We start from the raw sequence: 20,573 nt of genomic DNA, 5'->3' as shown, positions 1-20,573 counted from the left end.
AACCTTTTATAAGCCTAATAAATATAAATAAGAATCTTTTTATTTATGTTTGTTTAACTACATAGTTCTCAGTAAGTGCCAGGCTCTGTTCTATGTGCTTTACAAATAACTCAATTTATTACTCTAAACAACCCTATGAATTGTATGCCAACTCTGTGTGTTAGACATGTGTAGAATTCTAAAATATATTTTTGGTTTATCAATTCATATCAAGAAGCATTTCTGCATAGTTCCAGCTACCATGTTAGCAGTTTTGTGTAAACATGTTGTCAAAGTTTATAGTAGTAAGGGGGTCCAATAGAAGAGAGTGACCCATGCTGAGCTGGAAAGTGGGGGTCAACAGGAGGCAGCAGATAAATGAAGGTAGAGGCAGTTGTGGAACTGAGAATCAGAGGTGGAGATCAGGACAGGACAGGCTCAGCCCAGTTCCAGACAGGCATCCTGTGATCTAAAGAAAAGTGTCATCTGAGAGAGTGAGACAGGGCCAGGCTTCTGGAGTGTAGGGCTTGGATGGTGGTGCTGTTGCATGACAAAGTGCTTCCAGAAAACTTCACTGAAATGAAGGCAAAATCCCAGTCTTGGGGCCCACATCGCCAGGGAGGGAGCAAGCAATGCCCCAGCCTAGCTGGCTTGTAGAAGAGAGTGCGCCTCTTCAGGAGTCAAGAGTATTCAGAGTGGTGTGATCACTGTGTCTGCCTTTGGACTTAGAACTCTTGGAAAGCCCTCTAAATCCCTTCTGCTGTTGGAGGGAAGTTCCTTGACAGACCTTGTGAGTGAGAGAAGCAGAGGAGTCAGCATGACTGGTGATCAGGTTTCCCACATGAGCATCAGTTATGCTCAAAATGAAGGCCCCCTGACACCGTGTAGATGGTATGCTTACACCCAAGTTAGACCTGAACATTGCCTCTTAAAACCCTACCTCAAAAAAAAAAAAAAACAAACACCTCTTCCATCCCCAATTTTTCTTTTACAAAGGGCCCCCAACTACTGTCTCCTGCCAGGGTCCTCACACTGAGAAAAGAGCATCTGAGGACTTTCCGTATAGTTCAGGACAGGCGAAGGCGAAGACTAGATCAAATGTCTAAAAGTGAAGCATCTTGTTGCGTGTGATTTTCTTCTGACTTCTTAATAGTTTGTGCAGTATTTTATATTTCCAAATACTTTTCTAAGCATGCATTTAGGTGCATAATTATAGTGACAAAAGAGTGTAATAATAATGATACATGACATTGGTTTGAACTGGAATTGGCATTTACCAATTGAGTATATGGTCAGGATTTGTTAAAACAAATGGGTTTATTACCCATTTCCAAGTAAGATCAGGCACATTCCAGTTATAATTCTGTTCTCTTGGATAGATAATGTATTCTATCTCCAAAACATGAAGGCAATATCTAAAACATCTGCTTCCTTTGAAGACTGAAGAGACATTCTAGTTAAAGTGAGGTGCATTTTTTATATCATCCCTAGATATTTTCTTGGGCTTATGCTGCTTCTTAGTAGCTCAAAGATTTCCAATCATGTTTATTTTGGAAAAAAAAACATATTAAAATATTATTTTCTGTAGAGTAATATTCTACAGTTATACCTGAATATTCATGTTCTGGTAAACTTTCTAATTGTAAGAAGCACCTAAACTTAATAACCAAGAATAGTATCGAGTGTTGTCAAACATAGCTGATTACCAGTTTTATTTAATTTTCATAAATCCATCCCAGAATTTCCAGACTACAGAAGAGTTGCATTAAGGATAGCAAGAACCTAATTCTAAAACTATTCAATACTTGTAAAAAGCTGTAGTATTATGCAAACTTCAGTCACTATTTCTCAAGTAGGCAGTAAACTGGTGCCTATTAAAATCAGGTAGATACTAATAGCTTGACTGCTTCTTCTCCCATCACTACAGTAATTGTTGCCACCCACCCCACCCCCCGATCTGTATAAAGTTCTGTTTATAAACTACAAGACCTTAACGGCTTACTGAGTTTATCACCCCTTTATAGTCCAAATACAGGAGACAGTGACCAGTATATCTGTTGATTGAGTCAACCATCAAATCAAAGAGTAGACTATTTAAATGAGATAAAGAGGATGTGTTCAGTGCTTTTTAATAATGTACCAATTTTACTAACATAAATTTAAAATTGTGCAGCATAAACTATATTGACAAACTCTCACTATGTGCATACTTTCAAAGCACATGAATTCTCTTGACAAACTTCTGAATCATTAAGAATCTCATAATCCCAGAACTGGCAAGGCCAGTGAGTTAACTGTGTCCGTGTTACTGCTAACCAGCTTTAGCTGGTAAACAGAAATGTCTCCCCATCACTGACTTGGTCTGAAAGTGACTAAGATCTTCAAGAAGTCATTTCTCATGTAAAGTTTCAAGCCTCTTTTCTAAAGGACCTATACTATAATGATCACATGATCTGTGGCTTTGGTCATTGACTTAAAATCAATCTTCTATGCTCCATCCTTATGTAAATAATAAACTGTTTTCCAACAACAAAAAAAATACAATATTCCTTGAGCCCATTAGCATTTTAGGTCATATACAGTAAGGTTGACAATAAACCAAAGGATTAATATAGTTGGATCAAAATTCTAGTTGTCCAAGAATTTCACTACAGTACATCAAATATTTTTACATGTGGCTGAATTAATTATGGATTATAGTCTCGTGTCAATAGAAGAGGGGAAAAAACTTTTGGAATTTTAAGATGTTCTTCTATCCCTTCCACCTCCCTTCTTCACAGTACCCAACCTGGTCTTTGTTTAATGCCAATTTTGACAATATTTGAATTATTGGTAGCCCAGCCTGGGCTTCCCTTGTAGCTCATTCAGTAAAGAATCTGCCTGCAGTGCAGGAGACCCGGGTTTGATCCCTGGGTCGGGAAGATCACCTGGAGTAGGAAATGGACACCCACTCCAGTACTCTTGCCTGGAGAATCCCATGGACAGAGGAGCCTGGAGGGCCACAGTCCATGGGGCCGCAAGAGCCAGACATGACTAAGTGACTAAACCACCACCACCAGGCTGAACTGCATAGCAGGTGTAACAAAATGAGACAGAAGTCTAAAAGGTTATCTTCTGCAAAGAACCATTAATTGGGGCTCAGTTTATAATTTAAAAGCCCTAGATCAGCCTGGAATCCTCTAGATTGCTAAGTCCATTACTCAAGCTCACATTTTTTTTTAATAGGCTATAATGCTTCCAGTCCCAAAATTACAAAAACTATAAAGAGTGTGGCAAACATCTTGCCTCTTCCTAATTAAGCAACGTTGTGTTGCTCTAAAGTTAAATTCTAATGGAAATCTCTAAGAAGTTCTTGGTTCTGGTAGAAAATGAAAAATTATTGTTATCAAGTAAGGAATTAACCTACTTTCCCCAAAATCAAAAGAGCAAGTATTGACCAAAAAAAAATCTCTCAGGGACCTAGATAAAATGAGAGCTTTTTGGTAATAATAAAGGTTGTATTTTTTAAAAACTATATATCTAAACTACTTTTTGTGAATGGTCAGTAGTTTCAGATGAGCAAGTACATTTGTGAGGCTCTTCAGAGTGATTTATATTATTTCCTATGTGAGCATAAATTGGTAGTAGTCCTTATGAATCCAGTTGGGTCTTCAGTGAATTCCCCACATGCTTTCTTTATTTCACTAATAAAAAATATACCATTCTTGATATTTTAAAAAGCTTTTTTCTTTACTAATGAAGTCATATGCTACAGATTTATAAAATTTATTTTCTCTAGAGACTTTTAAAATATCCCTTATCCAAAATACCATTTAGAAAAGAAAGTGTGAACAGAAGAAATAAAGAAAAACAAGGAAAAGGGAAAGGAATGAAGGATAGGAGGAGAAATAAACTATAGACAGTGGGAAGTTTGGTTAATCAGTATAACTGGGCAGTAATAATGTGATATAGTTTCCCCAGAAATAGTGTTTTGTCTTAAAACCTCTCCTAGAACCTGTCTCAGATGTCTCAGTGAGTTTCATTAGTTAAGTTCAGTTGCTCAGTTGTGTCTGACTCTTTGTGACCGCATGCACTGCAGCACACCAGGCTTCCCTGTCCATCACCAACTCCCGGAGCTTGCTGAAACACTTAGTCCATCGAGTCAATGATACCATCCAACCATCTCATCCTCTGTCATCCCCTTCTTCTCCTACCTTCAATCTTTCTCAGCATCAGGGTCTTTTCTAGTGAGTCAGTTCTTCACATCAGGTGGCCAAAGTATTGGAACTTCAGCTTTAGCATCAGTCCTTCCAATTATTATTCAGGACTAATTTCCTTTAGGATGGACTGGTTTGATCTCCATGCCATCCAAGGAACTCTCAAGAGTCTCCTCCAACACCACAGTTCGAAAGCATCAATTCTTTGGTGTTCCGCTTTCTTTATAGTCCAACTCTCACATCTATACATGACTACTGGAAAAACCATAGCTTTGACTAGACAGACCTTTGTCAGAAAAGTAATGTCTCTGCTTTTTAATATGCTCTCTAGGTTGGTCATAGCTTTTCTTCCAAGGAGCAAGCATCTTTTAATTTCATGGCTGCAATCACCATCTGCAGTGATTTTTGGAGTCCAAGAAAATAAAGTCTGCCCTGTTTCCATTGTTTCCCCATCTATTTGCCATGAAGTGATGGGATTGAATTCCCCTAGTGGCTCAGATGGTAAAGAATCTGCCTATATTGCAGGTGACCCAGGTTCAATGCCTGGGTTGGGAAGATTCCCTGGAGAAGGGAATGGCAACCCATTCCAGTATTCTTGCCTGGAGAATTCCATGGACAGAGGAGCCTAGCGGTCCATGGGGGCACAAAGAGTTGGACACGACTGAGTGACTAGCACTTTGACTTTCAGTGAGCTTCACAAAAGAACACAAACTGATGCTCTTTGCATATATAGTGGTCCTTCGGTATCCTGGGGAGATTGGTTCCGGTCTCACCCCCCAGATACCAAAATTGCAGATGCTCAAGTCCTTTATATAAAATGGTGCAGTACTTGCAGGCAGCCTATGCACATCCTGCAGTACACTTTAAATCATCTCTAAATTACTTATACTTAATACAAATAAATGCTATGAAATTAATTGCCAACACCCAGCAAATTCAAGTTTTGCTTTGTGGATCTTGCTGGAATTTTTTTTTTTTTTTTTTTTTTTTTGCAGTTGGTTGAATTCATGGATGTGAAACTCACAGATACAGATAATCAACTGTGTGTCAATGTTCTTAATTTAGGGTGGGGCTTTGTGAGGGTCCATTAGCAAGGTTTTTATGAATAGACTTCAGGAATCCATGAACTTTTGAAATTGCATAGAAGCATTTTTGTGACTGTCCATATGTGCCTTTGTTTTTCTTGGAAAAAGATGATTATCTTTCATTGGATTCACAAAAATATTCAAAGATTCTTGTCTCCAAAAAAAATAGGTTAAGGATCATTACTTTAGATCATTACTAGTTATTTTATATCATTTCTTTTCTCAAAAAAAGGCAATACTTGAGAGTGGGGTGTGTGTGTGTGTGTGTATTGACAAAAAGTTTTAATGTTACCATATATTGGCACATTTAATTTACACATTTAACTTTTAGGCATGGCATGATTCTCTACCACCTGTAACTAAGAAAATAAAAAATGCTTTTATTTTAGGCTTTAAGGGTTTTTATAGTCTGTGGAACAAATTTTTTTTCACATCTATTGTGTACTTTGGACTTCCCTGGTGGCTCAGAGGTTAAAGCGTCTGCTTCCAATGCAGGAGACCAAAGTTCGATCCCTGGGTTGGGAAGACTCCCCTGGAGAAGGAAATGGTAACCCACTCCAGTATTCTTGCCTGAAGAATCCCATGGACAGAGGAGCCTGGTAGGCTACAGTCCACGGAGTCGCAAAGAGTCAGACACGACTGAGCGACTTCACTCACTCACTCATTGTGTACTTTATTTCTATTACTACATAATCTCCAAATCGTCAGGCGTTACATCCCAGAGGCTATGGACGCCTGCCTTAGAGCCTCCTCTTGCTCAATCTCCACTCCAGTTCCATGAGGCGGTCACATTTATTCCTCCATCATCCAGACGAAGAAATCAGAGTTTAGGAAGATAAAGTCACTTCCTCCAACCCATCTAGCAGTAGGCCGTGGAGTTGAGATTTAAATTCAGGTCACCCCGCCAGTTTCAATCACTGTGGCCCTTGGCCTAGCCTTCCAGTGTCACCACACTGAGGGCAGGGTTGAGGGGGCTTGCCTGGGACCTGGCTCCCTGACACAAATTTTTATCTAAAGAAAATGGGAGAGAATTTGGAGTCATTAGGTATATTGGATATATTCAATTTATGAAAAAATAAATAATGTTTTGATATTTTGCTCCATCCAATTTTTAGCCCTGAAATAAATAAATAAATATGTATATATATACATATATATATGTATATGTAGATATATATATATATATATCTGAATTAATGTAGTTGTTTTCTTCATTTCAGTTGCTTACAGCTTCATTTCAAATACAGGATATCTGACCATCTAAATGCTTCTATATTTCTAGGGTATAACAATTTTATTTATTGATAGATACAACTGATAGCTTATTGCTCACAAATCTGTGCATGAAAATTGATCCTTTGCACCTATGTGTGAGTGTGTGCTTAGTCGCTTCTCTTGTGTTGACTCTTTGTGACCTCATGGACTGTAGCCCACCAGGCTCCTCTGTCCATGGGATTCTCCAGGCAAGAGTACTGGAATGGGTTTCCATGCGCTTCTCCAGGATATCTTCCTGACCCAGGGATTGAACCCAGCTCTCCTGCATTGCAGGTGGATCCTTTACTTTCTAAATCACCAGGAAAGCCCCCTTTGCACCTATGTTTCCTCTCAAAGAGAGGAGAATTTTCCAGACATCTTGCCTATTGTCTGGTAGACTGTAGTTCAGGAACATTCTAGAAGGTCCATTTTATGACTTCTTCCTCCATGAATGGATCATAGTTGGTCTGTGAGGAGCAGTAATGATCCACTGATAGAATCAGTGCTCAAGACTTTAGCCAATTTAGGCTAAACAGAATTTAGCCTCTCTTAGAAGATCCTAGAAGTAGTGTAAATGTTATCATTTGGTATAAAACATCAGGTATGGTGTATTGTCCCTTGACATAAAACAGTATGGGAGTATGTGCTGAAGAAAAGCAAAGGAGAAAACTAAATGGCATGGTACTTTGGAAATAGCTTATAAAATATCTTTAAACATATAAGTTTATGTTTAAACATAAAATGCTTTATAAAATAACTCTTAATGTACCTTGGAAAAGAGTTTCTTTTCCAAGGCACTTTAGAATATAAATCTGTATAGGAATGGGTATTTTTTATGTCAAAAAATTCTCCTCAAAAAGAAGTATGTTGCATTAACATTTCAAGCTAGCCCTTAATCTTCAACATGCCTTTCAATAAGAACTTAATCATAATCAACAGCAGTGGGGAAAGTGTCTCCTTCACAGACACTAAAACAGAGCTTTAAAATGCCCTTTTGTCTGAGTCCTTAGGGCTCTGGGTCAAAGGAGAACAGCATGACCTTTTACTTCCCTCTTCTTGGATTTGAAAGCGTAATTCTCAAAAACTTCCCATCCACAGAAAACTCTGATGAGACTATGAGTCATCTCTCTCTCCCAATTCCTTCCGGGGAACAAAAAGAAATCTTGGCTTCTTGCCTTAATCAACAATTGTCATTTTCTTACATTTTTTAAATGTAAATTTAAAATAGCATTCTTCTTTGTGTAACCAGCATTTCGGACCATTCTTTGCAGATGAAAATCAAACCATGAAAAACACTGACTTAGAGGAGGTAAGGCCCTAGGAGACTGATGTACTTATACTTTAGAAATAAAACTGGTCACACAAGTCTAATAGAATCTTTTATTAATGGAGCAAGAAATCAAACATCAAACTCATTTCTCATAGGGAAGCAGTTTCTTGATAAAAGATAAAATACCATAGCAGAAGGGGGAGGAGAAAGAACTGAGGTGACTAAGGGGTTTTTTCAGTTCATATTCACAGAAATGGTACAAAAGCTTGGTTCTTTCCTTTTTTAAGGTAACTACTTTATATACCTTACAAAACTATCTCGTTTCTATGGAACTGCCCATTTTCCTAACTATACTGAGAAGATAGAGTGAAAAAATACAATGTGACACCAAATTGAGCAAAAGAAGTTATTCACTCACCAATGATGATAACTTGAGGTGTCACTTGAAAACTAATTTGTTTCTCATGGACTTCCTTGATGGCTCAGATGGTAAAGAATCTGCCTGCAATGAGGGGGACCTAGGTTTGATCCCTGGGTCAGGAAGATCTCCTTGAGAAGGGAATGGCTACCCACTCCAGTCCTCTTGCCTGGAGAATTCCATGGACAGAGAGAGAAGCCTGGCAGGCTATAGTCCATGGGGTTGCAGAGTAGGACATCAGTGAGAGACTAACACTTTCACTTTTATTTCACTTTCTTTTCTCATCATGTCTCTCATGGACATTTGTTTTCAGGACTTCTTTTTATTATTTAGATTGAACATACTTAAGTTCTGATTTAGGGTAATTTTTTACTTGAAAACAGCAGTGTCTATTGACTCGGTGCAAATAGCTGAAATTCCTTAATTCAACTGAATTCAACCAATGTTTGCCCATTATGTGCCTGGCAACTCACTCTATAGTGAAGGACACAATAATGGCAGATGGCAGATGCCATATCTCCTGGGTAATTTATTATGACCGTTATATGTTAAAAATCCATAATCAAGCTGATCACCTGTGGTCAGAAATAGACCCCTAATTTAGCTAGCAGTTGATTCAACAAGTTAAAATATACCCCCAGCTGATTTTGGTAGCCTTTAATATAAAAACCATTTAGGCATTTTCTTAGCACTGTGATAACTTCAGGGAGGTAGCTTTTTTTTTTTTTTTAAACTTTCCATGTTTCATATAGGAAACTGGCCATTGGATCCACATGAGACTTGCTTAAGATCACATTTAGCTTCCAATCTTTTGGCTACTGGCTTCCTCTACTAACCAACTTTCCCACCTTCTCACTCTACGCCTCCCCTGTGAGGTATGGTCATCAACACTTCAACTGACCCTGGGAGTTACAGGGGGAGGGCAAAGTCTAATGGACTCTCTGGTAGGAAAATTCTACTAGAGGGTTTTCTGTAAATCTTCGCTCCGTATGTTATCCCTTCATATGTTGTTTCCTCCCCCATGCTCAGTAATTTTAGTTTGTGCTTTTTGTTTCTCTTTTTGTTTCTTTGGTTTGCTGGCTTTGTGTTCTTTTCTCTTTTTTTCCCTTTTCTTTTCCTTTTTTAATGCAGGAATCGGTCAAGGCGTTCCAGTGGTGGCGCTAATTGTGGAAGGAGGACCCAATGTGATCTCAATTGTCTTGGAATACCTTCGAGACACCCCTCCTGTGCCCGTTGTTGTCTGTGATGGGAGTGGACGGGCATCCGACATCCTGGCATTTGGGCATAAATATTCAGAAGAAGGCGGGTAGGTAATTTGCCAGGCCCTGGATTTAAACTATGAGTGCTAAGCTTGTATTCCAAGCTTGGAAGAGAGTGTGTAAGTTGATTGATGGTTTGGCATGGGAAGGAGACTGGAAAGAGCAGGAGAACATAGTCTAAGTGTCCTGTGAAGTGGGAAATACCACGAAAGCTACACTAGTCCACACCGATGATAAAGAGAACTAGGGGAATGGAGGGGCCACAGGACATGGGCTCCCCCCTCTTCATTTCCTTTTCTCTTTTCCTCCTTCCACTAAGGAATTGGGTTTTTTCCCCAATGACTTTTATTGGAATATAGTTGACTTTTAATATGTTAGTTTAGGTGTACATCCCTTATAGATATATATATATATATGTATGTATTCTTTTTCAGAGTCTCTTCATATGTAGGTTATTACAGAAAATTGAGTAGAGTTCCTTGTGCTATACAGTAGGTCAGTAATTGTCATCTATTCTATATATAGTTAGCATATATGTGTTAATCCCAATCTCCCAATTTATCACTCCCTCCTCCATGTTTTCCCTTTGGTAATCATAAGTTTGATTTCAAGATTTGTGTTTTCCCTTTGGTGATCATACATTTGATTTTGAGATTTGTGAGTTGGTTTCTGTTGTGTAAATAGGTTCATTTGTATCATTTTTATTAGATTCCACATATAAGTGATGTCATATGATTTCCTCTGCCTGACTTACTTTACTTAGTATGATACTCTCTGGGTCCATTCATGTTGCTGCATGTGGCATTATTTCATTCTTTTTAATGACTGCATAATATTCCATTATATATGTATACCACATCTTCTTTATCCATTCCTCTGTCAGTTGACACTTAGGTTGCTTCCATCTCTCAGCTGTTGGAGATAGTACTGCAATGAACATTAGAATGTGTGTGTCCTTTTTGAATTATGGTTCTTTCCAGATATATGCCCAGGACTGGGATTGCTAGATCATATGGTAGCTCTATTTTTAGTTTTTTAAGGAACCTCCATACTTTCTCCATAGTAGCTGCACCAATTTACATTACCATAAACAGTGTAGGAGGGTTCCCTTTTCTCCACACCCTCTCCAGCATTTATTGTTTGTAGATTTTTAATGATGGGCATTCTGACAGGTGTGAGGTGATAACTTATTGCTGTTTCAAAGCTATATTACAAAGCTATAGTTATTAAAACAGTATGTCACTAGCACAAAGAAAGAAATACAGCTCAGTGGAATAAGATGGAAAGTCCAGAGATAAACCCATGCACCTATGGTCTAATCTGTGGCAAAGGAAGCAAGAAGATGCAATGGAGAAAAGACAATTTTTTCAATAAGTGGTGCTGGGAAAACTGGGAAGCCACTTGAAAAAGAATGAAATTAAAACACTCTCTAACACCATACACAAAAATAAACTCAAAGTGGATTAAAGACCTAAATGTAAGGATGGATACTATAATACTCTTAAAGGAAAGCATAGGCAGAACACTCTCTGACTTAAATTGCAATAATATCTTTTTTGATTCACCTCCTAGAGTAATTAAAATAAAAATAAACAAATGAGACCTAATTAAACTTAAAAACTTTTGCACCGCAAAGGAAACCATAAACAACATGAAAACATAACCTACAGAATGGGAGAAAATATTTGCAAACTATGCAACTGACAAGGGATTAATCTCTAAAATATACAAACATCTTGTGCAGCTCAATGTCAAAAAATAAAAAAAATTGTCAAAAGATCTAAATTGACATTTCTCCAAAGAAGACACACAAATGGCCAAAAAGCACAGGAACCTGGTTTTTACACATGAAGCACAACTAACCTGGACCATATAATGCAGGAGAAGGAAATGGCAACCCACTCCAGTGTTCTTGCCTGGAGAATCCCAGGGATGGCGGAGCCTGGTAGGCTACCGTCTATGGGGTCGCACAGAGTTGGACACGACTGTAGCAACTTAGCAGCAGCAGCAACTTGAGAGAAGCTGGGATGTGCAACTTCCAGGCTTGACCTCCAAACACCAGCTTCCCCAAGCTGCTATGTGTGTACAAATACTAAATGTTTACAAAAGCGTTTGGTGCCCTCTCCCTTCATATCCCTCTAGACTGACTTGGAAAGTGGACTGTCTGTAATGGTAACCACTCTGGTCCTGTGTAAACTGATCTTGAATCCTTCACACACTTTCCTTGATCTAGCAGCTCCCTTCCGCATGCTGCTTTCAACAGTCCAAAGCACCAACCCCCGGGAGGACTTCCTTGCATAGCCGTCCCCTGCATCTGAGATCCTCTCCTGCAGATGATTAGAAGTAATTCATCTGAAAGTGTGGATGACTTCAAGAAGGAGAACTCAAGGGAGTTACTGAAGCTTTAAATAAGGAATTTCCTAACCTAATCAGTTCTCCTAACACATGAAAGTAGTGGGAGAAAGAAACCCCAAATGAATTGGGCATCTTCTATTCATCCCTTCCGTAAATATACAGTAAGTGTCTACTGGGTGCCATGCACTAAGATATGGGAAAAAAAAATAACAAGCTATTTCTACCCTCAAAGAGTTCATAGCAAGTCTTATAAATTGACAAGTGTATCATTATAATAATAGTACTGACAGGTGAGTTTGTCTACTCAGGTCACTCCCCCTGGCACCTCTCCCTCACCCAGCCTGACTTAAAATAGACTCAGCATGGCAGCTTAATGCCAATTCTCCTCTCCCCGTTCCTCCTCTTGTCTTTGCCACCAGCCGAGCACGCCAGGTGAGGCATCAAGCAGCACACTTCCCTTAGTTAGTACATGTACTAACCCTTAGTATGTGTACCGAGGCATGTGGAAGGAAGAAAATCAGAGGCACAGAGCTCTCGGCTTAACATTGTGAACACTGACAGTGACTTTAGGCCCTGTTAAAGGTTTTGATATTAAAAGAAAAAAGCACCAAGTTAGAGTTTGCTTTCTGGCAAATTCGATGAAGTTATCATTATCTTCTTTAATAGTAAGTATCAGTCCATTTTATAGTTAACAAAGTAAACAGAGAATATTTGCCTACATGGTCCTGTGTCTGTTACCAATAAAAGTTGAAGATCCTCAGCTATGCTTTGCTGTTCAGTCGCTCCATCCTGCCCAGCTCTTTGTGACTCCTTGGATGGCAGCACGCCAGATTTCCCTATCCTTCACCATCTCCCATCCCAGAGCTTGCTCAAACTCATGTCCAACGATGCCTTGCTTTTATTAAAAACTTAGCCATAGTTCTCATTAATTTAAATATAACAATTGGTTATTAAAGAATGTATGCAGCCTTTAGCTTTGGCACTGTTTTTTTTTGTTGTTGTTGTTGTTTTGTCTTAGTACTGGCATTATTTTGTTGTATCCCTACAAAGTAAATCCCAAAGTTGTATCCCTACAAGTTTGCACTCAGAATGCATGTTTCCTTTTGGGGAAACCTTAGCACATCAGATTTCCAGGTTTATATACAATGAAAATACGGACCTTGTGCTTGTTCTTTTTGTCGTTGTCTTGGGTTGGGTACCTCGAAAAAATGTTGAAATCTCTGATAAGCTGCTTTTCCTGATTATGTTTTAATATAAGAGAAATATTACACATTTTGGAGCTGGGCATGGCTCTATATATTATTTCACCTAGGGGACAGATACACAGGGAAATGAAGTGCTTTCTCAAGGCCATACAGCCCATGATCCCAGGCCAGTTCAGTATATTATAAAAATTCACTGAAATGTGTTTTGTGGTATGTGCTCTACTGTTTCCTCATAATACTTCAGTGATACTAGCTTTTAAATATATAAGTGTACTTAAGCTGCCTTCAGCTTTCTCTTTTTGTTATAATTTATTTTTTTATTTTTCTGTGTATTCAAAAAAGATAAAATCAATGCATTTCTGGTTACAAACTGAAATCCAAGCAGATCAGCTCTACATCATATGGATTATTTTCCTTCCCCCACCCAGGTCATTATACCCCAACTCTAAAATTAAAAGTCAGAGATACCATATACTCAATATAATGAGTGTAACTAGTGTGAAGATAGAGAGTTAAGATATTTTTATATCTTTAGAATTATTAAAATTAAAACTTTAATAATTTTCAGAAACATTTAAAAATGATTATTAAGAACATGGAAGACTAAAAGGGAGCATTGTATTTGCTAATCTAAATATGAGTGAGTGAAAGTCGCTCAGTCATGTCTGACTCTTTGCAACCCCATGAACTATACAGTCCATGAAATTCTCCAGGCCAGAACACTGGAGTGGGTATCCTTTCCCTTCTCCAGGGGATCTTCCCAACTCAGTGATCAAACTCAGGTCTCCTATATTGTGGGTGGATTCTTTATCAGCTGAGCCACAAGGAAAGCCCTAAATCTAAATATATATATATATATATGTTATGATAAAATATGCTCTGCTTAAGGAAAGCAGTTATAAATTTAACATGATAAAATGCATTCAGAATGTTTCTGTGTGCTCTCTGAATAGCTGCCAGAATTAATCATGTTTATTTAACTTGATAAGAAATTGTCCAACCACACATGTGCAGCCAATTTTAAAAGTCATTAGTGTGCCTATTATATGCTAAAAAAAAAAAAAATGGCCCAGCTGGACTTTATTCATCAAGAAGCATTTCTTCTTTGATTTCCAACAAAGTCCAACAGAGTTGAGACATATTTCACTACAGGTAAATATAAATGCATAGCTATGTTCATATAAATAGACCTATGCAAATAAAAGTGTGCGATTGTACATATAATATTGAATATAGGGAACATATATACTTGGTTTATGAAAACTGAATTGGGGTTTGAAATAATTTATTTTTATTTTTCAGTTACTTTGGAAATGTAAATATGATTTTTAAAATTTTAACTTCATTTACAAGTTGTTAAATAATACAGGCCCAAGGACTATAAATTTTTATATTCAGCTCTAAAGCTTTTCAATTTCATAATCCTAAAGATGTGAAAAAAAATTTACACATTTTGTATCTTTGACTTTAAATTCTCTGCTAATAACCACCTTTCAAGAACATGAATTTGAAAGGGAATGACTCTGGAAGCAAATTATGATTGGAAAAACTGATTAACTTTTGTAGATGAGATTATGTGAGGTAGAAAAAGGCAGACTATCTCTCCCAGTGCTGTGGGTTTGGATAAACTAGGAGACAATTACAAGTAAATTCTTATTTTTATCTTTTCTCCTCATCTCTGCTCTGAGGTATATACTACCAAAAAAAAAAAAAAAAACAAACGATCAGACTTTGTTTTATTTCCTTATTGATGTACTGGATTTTCTATTTCTCATCTGTCTTAGTTTAGAATGTGTCACAAGTCACTTTCCCTGACTTTCATTGCTTTAAAAATATTATCAAATTTTATTTCTACATCATGAATGACTCAGCACTGCAGACATAAATAGATGAATGCTATCCAAGTAGCACTAGATTCAGTTACCTCAGTTTTTAAATACTAGGATTCCCCTTTTTGCTGTGTTGACTGAGATGACCAGCTTTACTCACAGTCAGGAATACCTTTCCAACAGTAGGTGCCTGAAGTGCAAGTCAGAGATGACTTTGCTTGATAATTGTCAACTCAAGTCTCAGATTTCAGAGAAATATGATCTAGCCCCTCATTTATCAGTTAGTGAGCAAGAGCTCACTGATGAAAAATGTGAGCCTGAAAAAAACATCTGAATGAATGTGTGTCCTGAGATGATGCCCCTTATTCATCTAAATTGTATTATTGATGTTTGTGTTTACTTTGTCAAGTTTATGCCCAAAATTATCACCTGGATTTACCATTTTTAGATACCTGAGGCAAGAAGCAGAACAAGAAGCAGAAAACCTTAAAGTTTTAAGTAGTCATAACTTTTGGAAGGTTATCAATGGGGCAAACACAAATAGACTTCACATCCTTATGTGCCAGTGGAATTTGCATCAGGTATTGTGAAGAATAAATGAGCAATGGCTTGCTTTCAAATAAGGAGGTAAATAATGTATTCAAGATAAAAGTCTGATTTATCTATTTAAAGGAAAGCTTCCTTGGTGGCCCAGCAGTAAAGAATCTACCTGCCAAAACAGGAAAAATGAATTTGATCCCTGGGTCAGGAAGATGGAGAAGGAGATGGCCACCCACTCCAGTATTTTTGCCTGGGAAAAATACAGGAGTATTTTTCAGAGCATGTACAGAGAATCCTGGTGGGCTACAATCTGTGGGGTCACAAAGAGTCAGACCTGACTCAGTGACTAAACAACCACAACATAATAGTGGGGTCCCTACATTTTTGGATTAGATGAAATAAAGGGGTAAATGAAACACAAAGTAGAAATGAAGGGAAGTTTTATTGCATGGCTTCAAATTATATAACTGTATCCTAACAGAGATGTGACAAGGTTGCTTCTCTCCAAAGACTATCAGAATGACCAAAGACAGAAGAAAGTCCATCAGGAAAGTATCATTTTAGATCGCCAGGTGTAGACTGTATTCCCTAAGGCATATCTTTCTGGGTGGTGGCTACTGATTCCTTCTGCTGCTCAAGAGATTTCTAGCTAAAGCTGAAGGATGCCACAGGCCTATCATTTGTCCCTGTAAGATCTGTCCAAAGAAAGTAATTGATCTTGATGGATTGTACTCCAGCCTGATTTAGACATAATTGGAATGTCAAGTCAGAAAGAAGGAAACAAATAGCAAGCATGCCAACTTCGTGTCCATTTTATTTGTTGTTAATTTCATCTTGCCTTGTCTCTTTTCTATAATTTTCTATAAAAAGCATGTCAAAACTGGATTCTGTCTTGTGACCTCAGAAGGGAAGTAAGAAAAGTTGGAAACATCTTGTACAGACACAGAATACTGGTGGCTTTATTTATTTAAAAAAAAAAACAGTGCTACCTTTGTAAACTGCTTTCCTTTTTTTTTTTTTTTTTGTCATCCATTTGATTGTTTTTCATTGTCTTTTTTTTTTTTTTTTAAATTTTATTATTAGTTGGAGGCTAATTACTTCACAACATTTCAGTGGGTTTTGTCATACATTGATATGAATCAGCCATAACATTTCACTGTAAGAGGATAGGCAAGATGTGGCACATTGGAGATTAATTGGAAATCGAGTACCAATAACTAGTATACATATATACATAGTATACATGATAAATGTATAAAGTGTTACCAGAGCACACAGCTCTTGAGTGTGGCAATGCTCTTGAGAATCTATTCAGTGGAAACATTTATGTTAATTATCCACAAAATGGCAATATAATAACTCTATTGCTTCTTTTCCCCTTTCCCATCAAATACTATATCTAAACTGAGAGTCAGTACGAATGATCAAGGAAAAGCTAACATATGACTCTCTTTTATGCAGCTCAACACAGAAAAAAGAACCAGTCTGAACAGGTTGAAGGAAAGCTGGTAAAGGGGACAAATTATATGAGATAGTATAGTATTCAGTGTGTATATATATATATTTTACTAAAGTGAATTTATATATACCCAAATTCAATGTAATGGAATTGATATGTTAATTTAATACTATAAAATTGATTAAATATAATTAAGTATATATATTAACATATAAATAATATATATGTGTGTATGTGTGTTTAAATTTTAAGTGAAAACCTAAAAGTAGGACTGATAACATCACTTTTCAAATCAATCAATCACCAGGTATTTTTCGAATGCTTGTTTTAGGCCTTTCCTTGAGATGTACAATTGAGCTAGTACAATAAAAAAATATTTTTCAGTTAGATGTTACTGAGTTCAAAAAAGCAGAAAGAGGCATAGGTTGGAGTAAATGGAGAAAGTTTTATAAAGAGAATATTACTTTAGTTTTTCCATTTGTGGAATATATAAAGATATAGTTATATGGATACTTGTGTCATTGTATCCAAGTTCCACAAGGCTAAAACAGCTTTGTTTGTTTAGGCAAGTGCAAAATAAGATAAATTTTTTTTTCTTAGAGTTTGCTTGTTTGATCCCTCCATGTGTGTCTACATGGGGATAATGAAGCATTAACTTAAAAAAAAAATCTAGATAATTTATTGAGGAAAGTGCCAGTGAAAAGTTTTATTGATCTAAATTGACCAGTACATTCTCTATATTGATTAAGTTTACTTTAGAATTGCTCAACTCCAAGTTGGGAAAATGTGCCTTGAAATAAAGAGCAAACATGAGAAAAACACAGAGCTGTGTAGTCCATCACCATAAAGAAATCTTTTTCAGGGAACCACTGCCCACAACTTTCAGATAGCGCATCAAGGCAACTGAAGACTTCAGAGGTATCAGTTGTGTTCCTCTGAGATTTGCTTAGCTGACTCGCAGCCATTTGTTACATAAAAACATTCCGAATAAGCATGTGGTCATCACATTTAGGCATGGCTGAGAATCACTTAGAAAGCAATAAAAAACTGAGTCCCCTAAGTATCCTGATTCAGTGTAGCTGGGCTGGAATGCAAGAAACTGTATTTGAAATAAAAACCCCAGGTGATTCTAATGAGAGGGCCCATGGACAACACTTTCAGAAACTTTTTTTAAAAACTTATTTTATTGAAGTACAGTTGATTTACAATTTAGTGTTAATTTCTGCTGTACACCAAAGTGATTCAGCTATACATGGGATTGACATGACATTTCTTTACCCACTTAATTTCTAAGAAATTTTTCTTTCTGAGGCTCAGTGCATAGTTTCTGTCTCATGAGAGCTTTAAAACCAACAAATACATTTAAAAATTATCTGAGTGAGGTATAGATAATAAACTGTCCTGGTATTTAATCCTTCTGCCTTAGAGGAAATGAATTCTGAATCAATCTGGCTGACATTAGAACCTGCAGCTGCTAAAAATACAGTGTATTAACATCTCACCCAGTAGTGTCATTAATAATAGATAATGTTTGGGATGTTCTTAATGGATTTTCCTCAGATTCCCTGTGTAATTCTTAGATGTTGATTATGAACCACGGGATTTATGGAAACTATTTTCAGCAGTAACTACCTTCTTATAAAAGCTTCTTCATCCAGAGAAACACTAAAGATGCATTGAAGTAGGACTGCAAGGTTAACACAAGTTTATACTTCTGTTGTCTAGAGAAGTCTCCATTCAGCTTCAATAAAGCCTTTCCTTTACTGTCCTGATTGTTGGACAGCCATCCTTGAGTTGATATACATGTTCATTGTGTTTTTGGATTTATTCGATGTAAATAAGGTGTCCATCCATGAGCAGTGACCCCTAAAGGTCTTAAGTAAAAAATTAAAAATCAGCTTCTCTAAAACCATGGAAACCATTGTTCAGTGTCTTGGAGAGCAGCTAATGTTTGGAGCTCTTTGACCCTATGATCTTCTTGGTTTTCCCCCTTTGATAGTATATTTGAGATTTTCTATCCTCTGGTGGAGGGATGATAAGCTTTTGTTTTGAGTGTCAACAATTATCAACTGATAGAGATGTCATAGAATGATGTGTTGAGAATGATTCTGAAACCACATCTGGACTCAGAAGAAAGATTACTGTGATAGATTAGCAATGATGCAAAGAAGGAAAACTATAGTCAAAATATCACAGATGTCTACTCTTATTCTAGAATAAAAACAAAATCTTGTAAGTAGCCTGCATATATTACTACCAGGCAGTCATCAAGCAGCACACTGAATTATGAAACCAAGGGAAAAATAAGAAACTTATCTGTCTAAAAGATGCTTAGTAAATAAGTCAATTTTTTATCAACATTGTGAAACACATCAGTGTTTAAATTACCCAATGATATGAGCCTTTTCACACAAGCATAATAAATAGGATATGAACGACAGGAAGCTCTTTATTGTAGGGCAACATTTGGAGCTGAACTGAGGGACAAAGTGCAATTGCCAATGGGTAATTTGCTAGAAAAAAGAATAACTTTTTTTAAAAGCTAGGAACTAATTCATCACAGAATACATACAAAAACAGATAAAATTGCATTTGTCCCAACATCTCATAGCGTAGGATGTGGGGTTAGAAGGAATATTTTGACAAATTACTTTAGAAGAGAATTGGTGTTTCCTGTTCCTTTTTCTCCAGGCTTCCCTGGAGGCTCAGATGGTAAAGAATCTGCCTGCAATGTGGGAGACCCGGGTTTGATCCCTGGATTGGGGAGATCCCCTGGAGAAGGGCATGGCAACCCACTCCAATATTCTTGCCTGGGGAATCCCCATGGACAGAGGTGCCTGGGGGGCTACAGTCCATAGAGCCGCAAAGAGTCAGACACGACTGAGCTACTCACACTTCTTTTCCTCCACATCCCTGACCCTGCCCCCAAGTGCATCCTTGAGGAATTTACGTCGCTATTTTTTTAAAGATCTACATACAAGAACCTGATCTAGACACTTTATTTCATAAACATTTTGAGTTAGCTATGGTGATTATCTCAATTTTATAAATGAGGAAATTGAGGAGAGGTGAGGAAAGTTCAGCATCAAACAGCTTAAATGGTCTGTCCAGGCAGATGGGGCTGGAATGTCGGCTCTTAGGAGCTACATGTCTTGCCTCCTAGGAAAATGAGACCCAGGAACTGCAGGAGGTTTACTTGCCTCAGATCTGAGTTACTCCAGACAACAGAGGGGTCTGCACCCAGCTTCCATATTCTCCTTCTTGTTTTGCATGCTGGTTAACTTCTCCTTTGAATTAAACATTGGACCAGCATTTAAAGCAGGTCAGTTGAAGAGGTGCCAACATTTTTTGCCTGCCCAAGGAGCCTACACATCTTAAGCCAGCTTTAGCTTTGATTCTGTCTTTTATACAGGGCCTAAAACAATAAAAGTTTGACTGTTCCTCTTGCTTGGTTATGTGCAGTATTCACTGATGGGATTTCACTTGGAATGAAATCAGAGTATGTTTTTTCCTTACAATTTTGGCAATAGACAAGCTACCTGACCATGAGGCAGTCCCTGTATCCTTTGGCAACAATTCAATCTTGACTCTTGGACAGATTCATAACCAAAGGCAAGGGGAAGAAGAGACAGTGTAGAGATGCAGCCAGCACTGTTCAGGATTTTCCACCTTAATGTCCTGTTAGGTCCATGCCTCAGGCTGAGGATTTGGCACCTCTGTCTGC

The 20,573-nt window shown here is 37.5% G+C and overlaps 1 protein-coding gene across 16 annotated transcripts in view; it reads left to right on the top strand.

The window, feature by feature from the left end:
- TRPM3 (transient receptor potential cation channel subfamily M member 3) overlaps positions 1–20,573 on the top strand; it is an 899,779-nt gene that overhangs the window by 672,883 nt on the left and 206,323 nt on the right. For 14 of the 16 annotated variants that reach the window (XR_006338658.1, XR_006338659.1, XM_043891369.1 and 11 more), the window contains one exon: positions 9,334–9,508. Coding sequence is in view for 14 of the 16 variants with exons in the window: in XM_043891369.1 (XP_043747304.1) it covers positions 9,334–9,508 (175 nt within the window). In the remaining 2 variants the exon portion in view is untranslated. Of the gene's footprint in view, positions 1–9,333; positions 9,513–20,573 lie in introns of those variants that run through there. The other 2 variants (XM_043891378.1, XM_043891377.1) reach the window with 1 other exon arrangement.

The sequence above is a fragment of the Cervus elaphus genome, chromosome 29 (genome assembly GCF_910594005.1).
Source record: "Cervus elaphus chromosome 29, mCerEla1.1, whole genome shotgun sequence".
NCBI lineage: Eukaryota > Metazoa > Chordata > Mammalia > Artiodactyla > Cervidae > Cervus > Cervus elaphus.
Note: the sequence above shows the minus strand (reverse complement) of the source record. Positions and strands in the feature narration are given on the sequence as shown.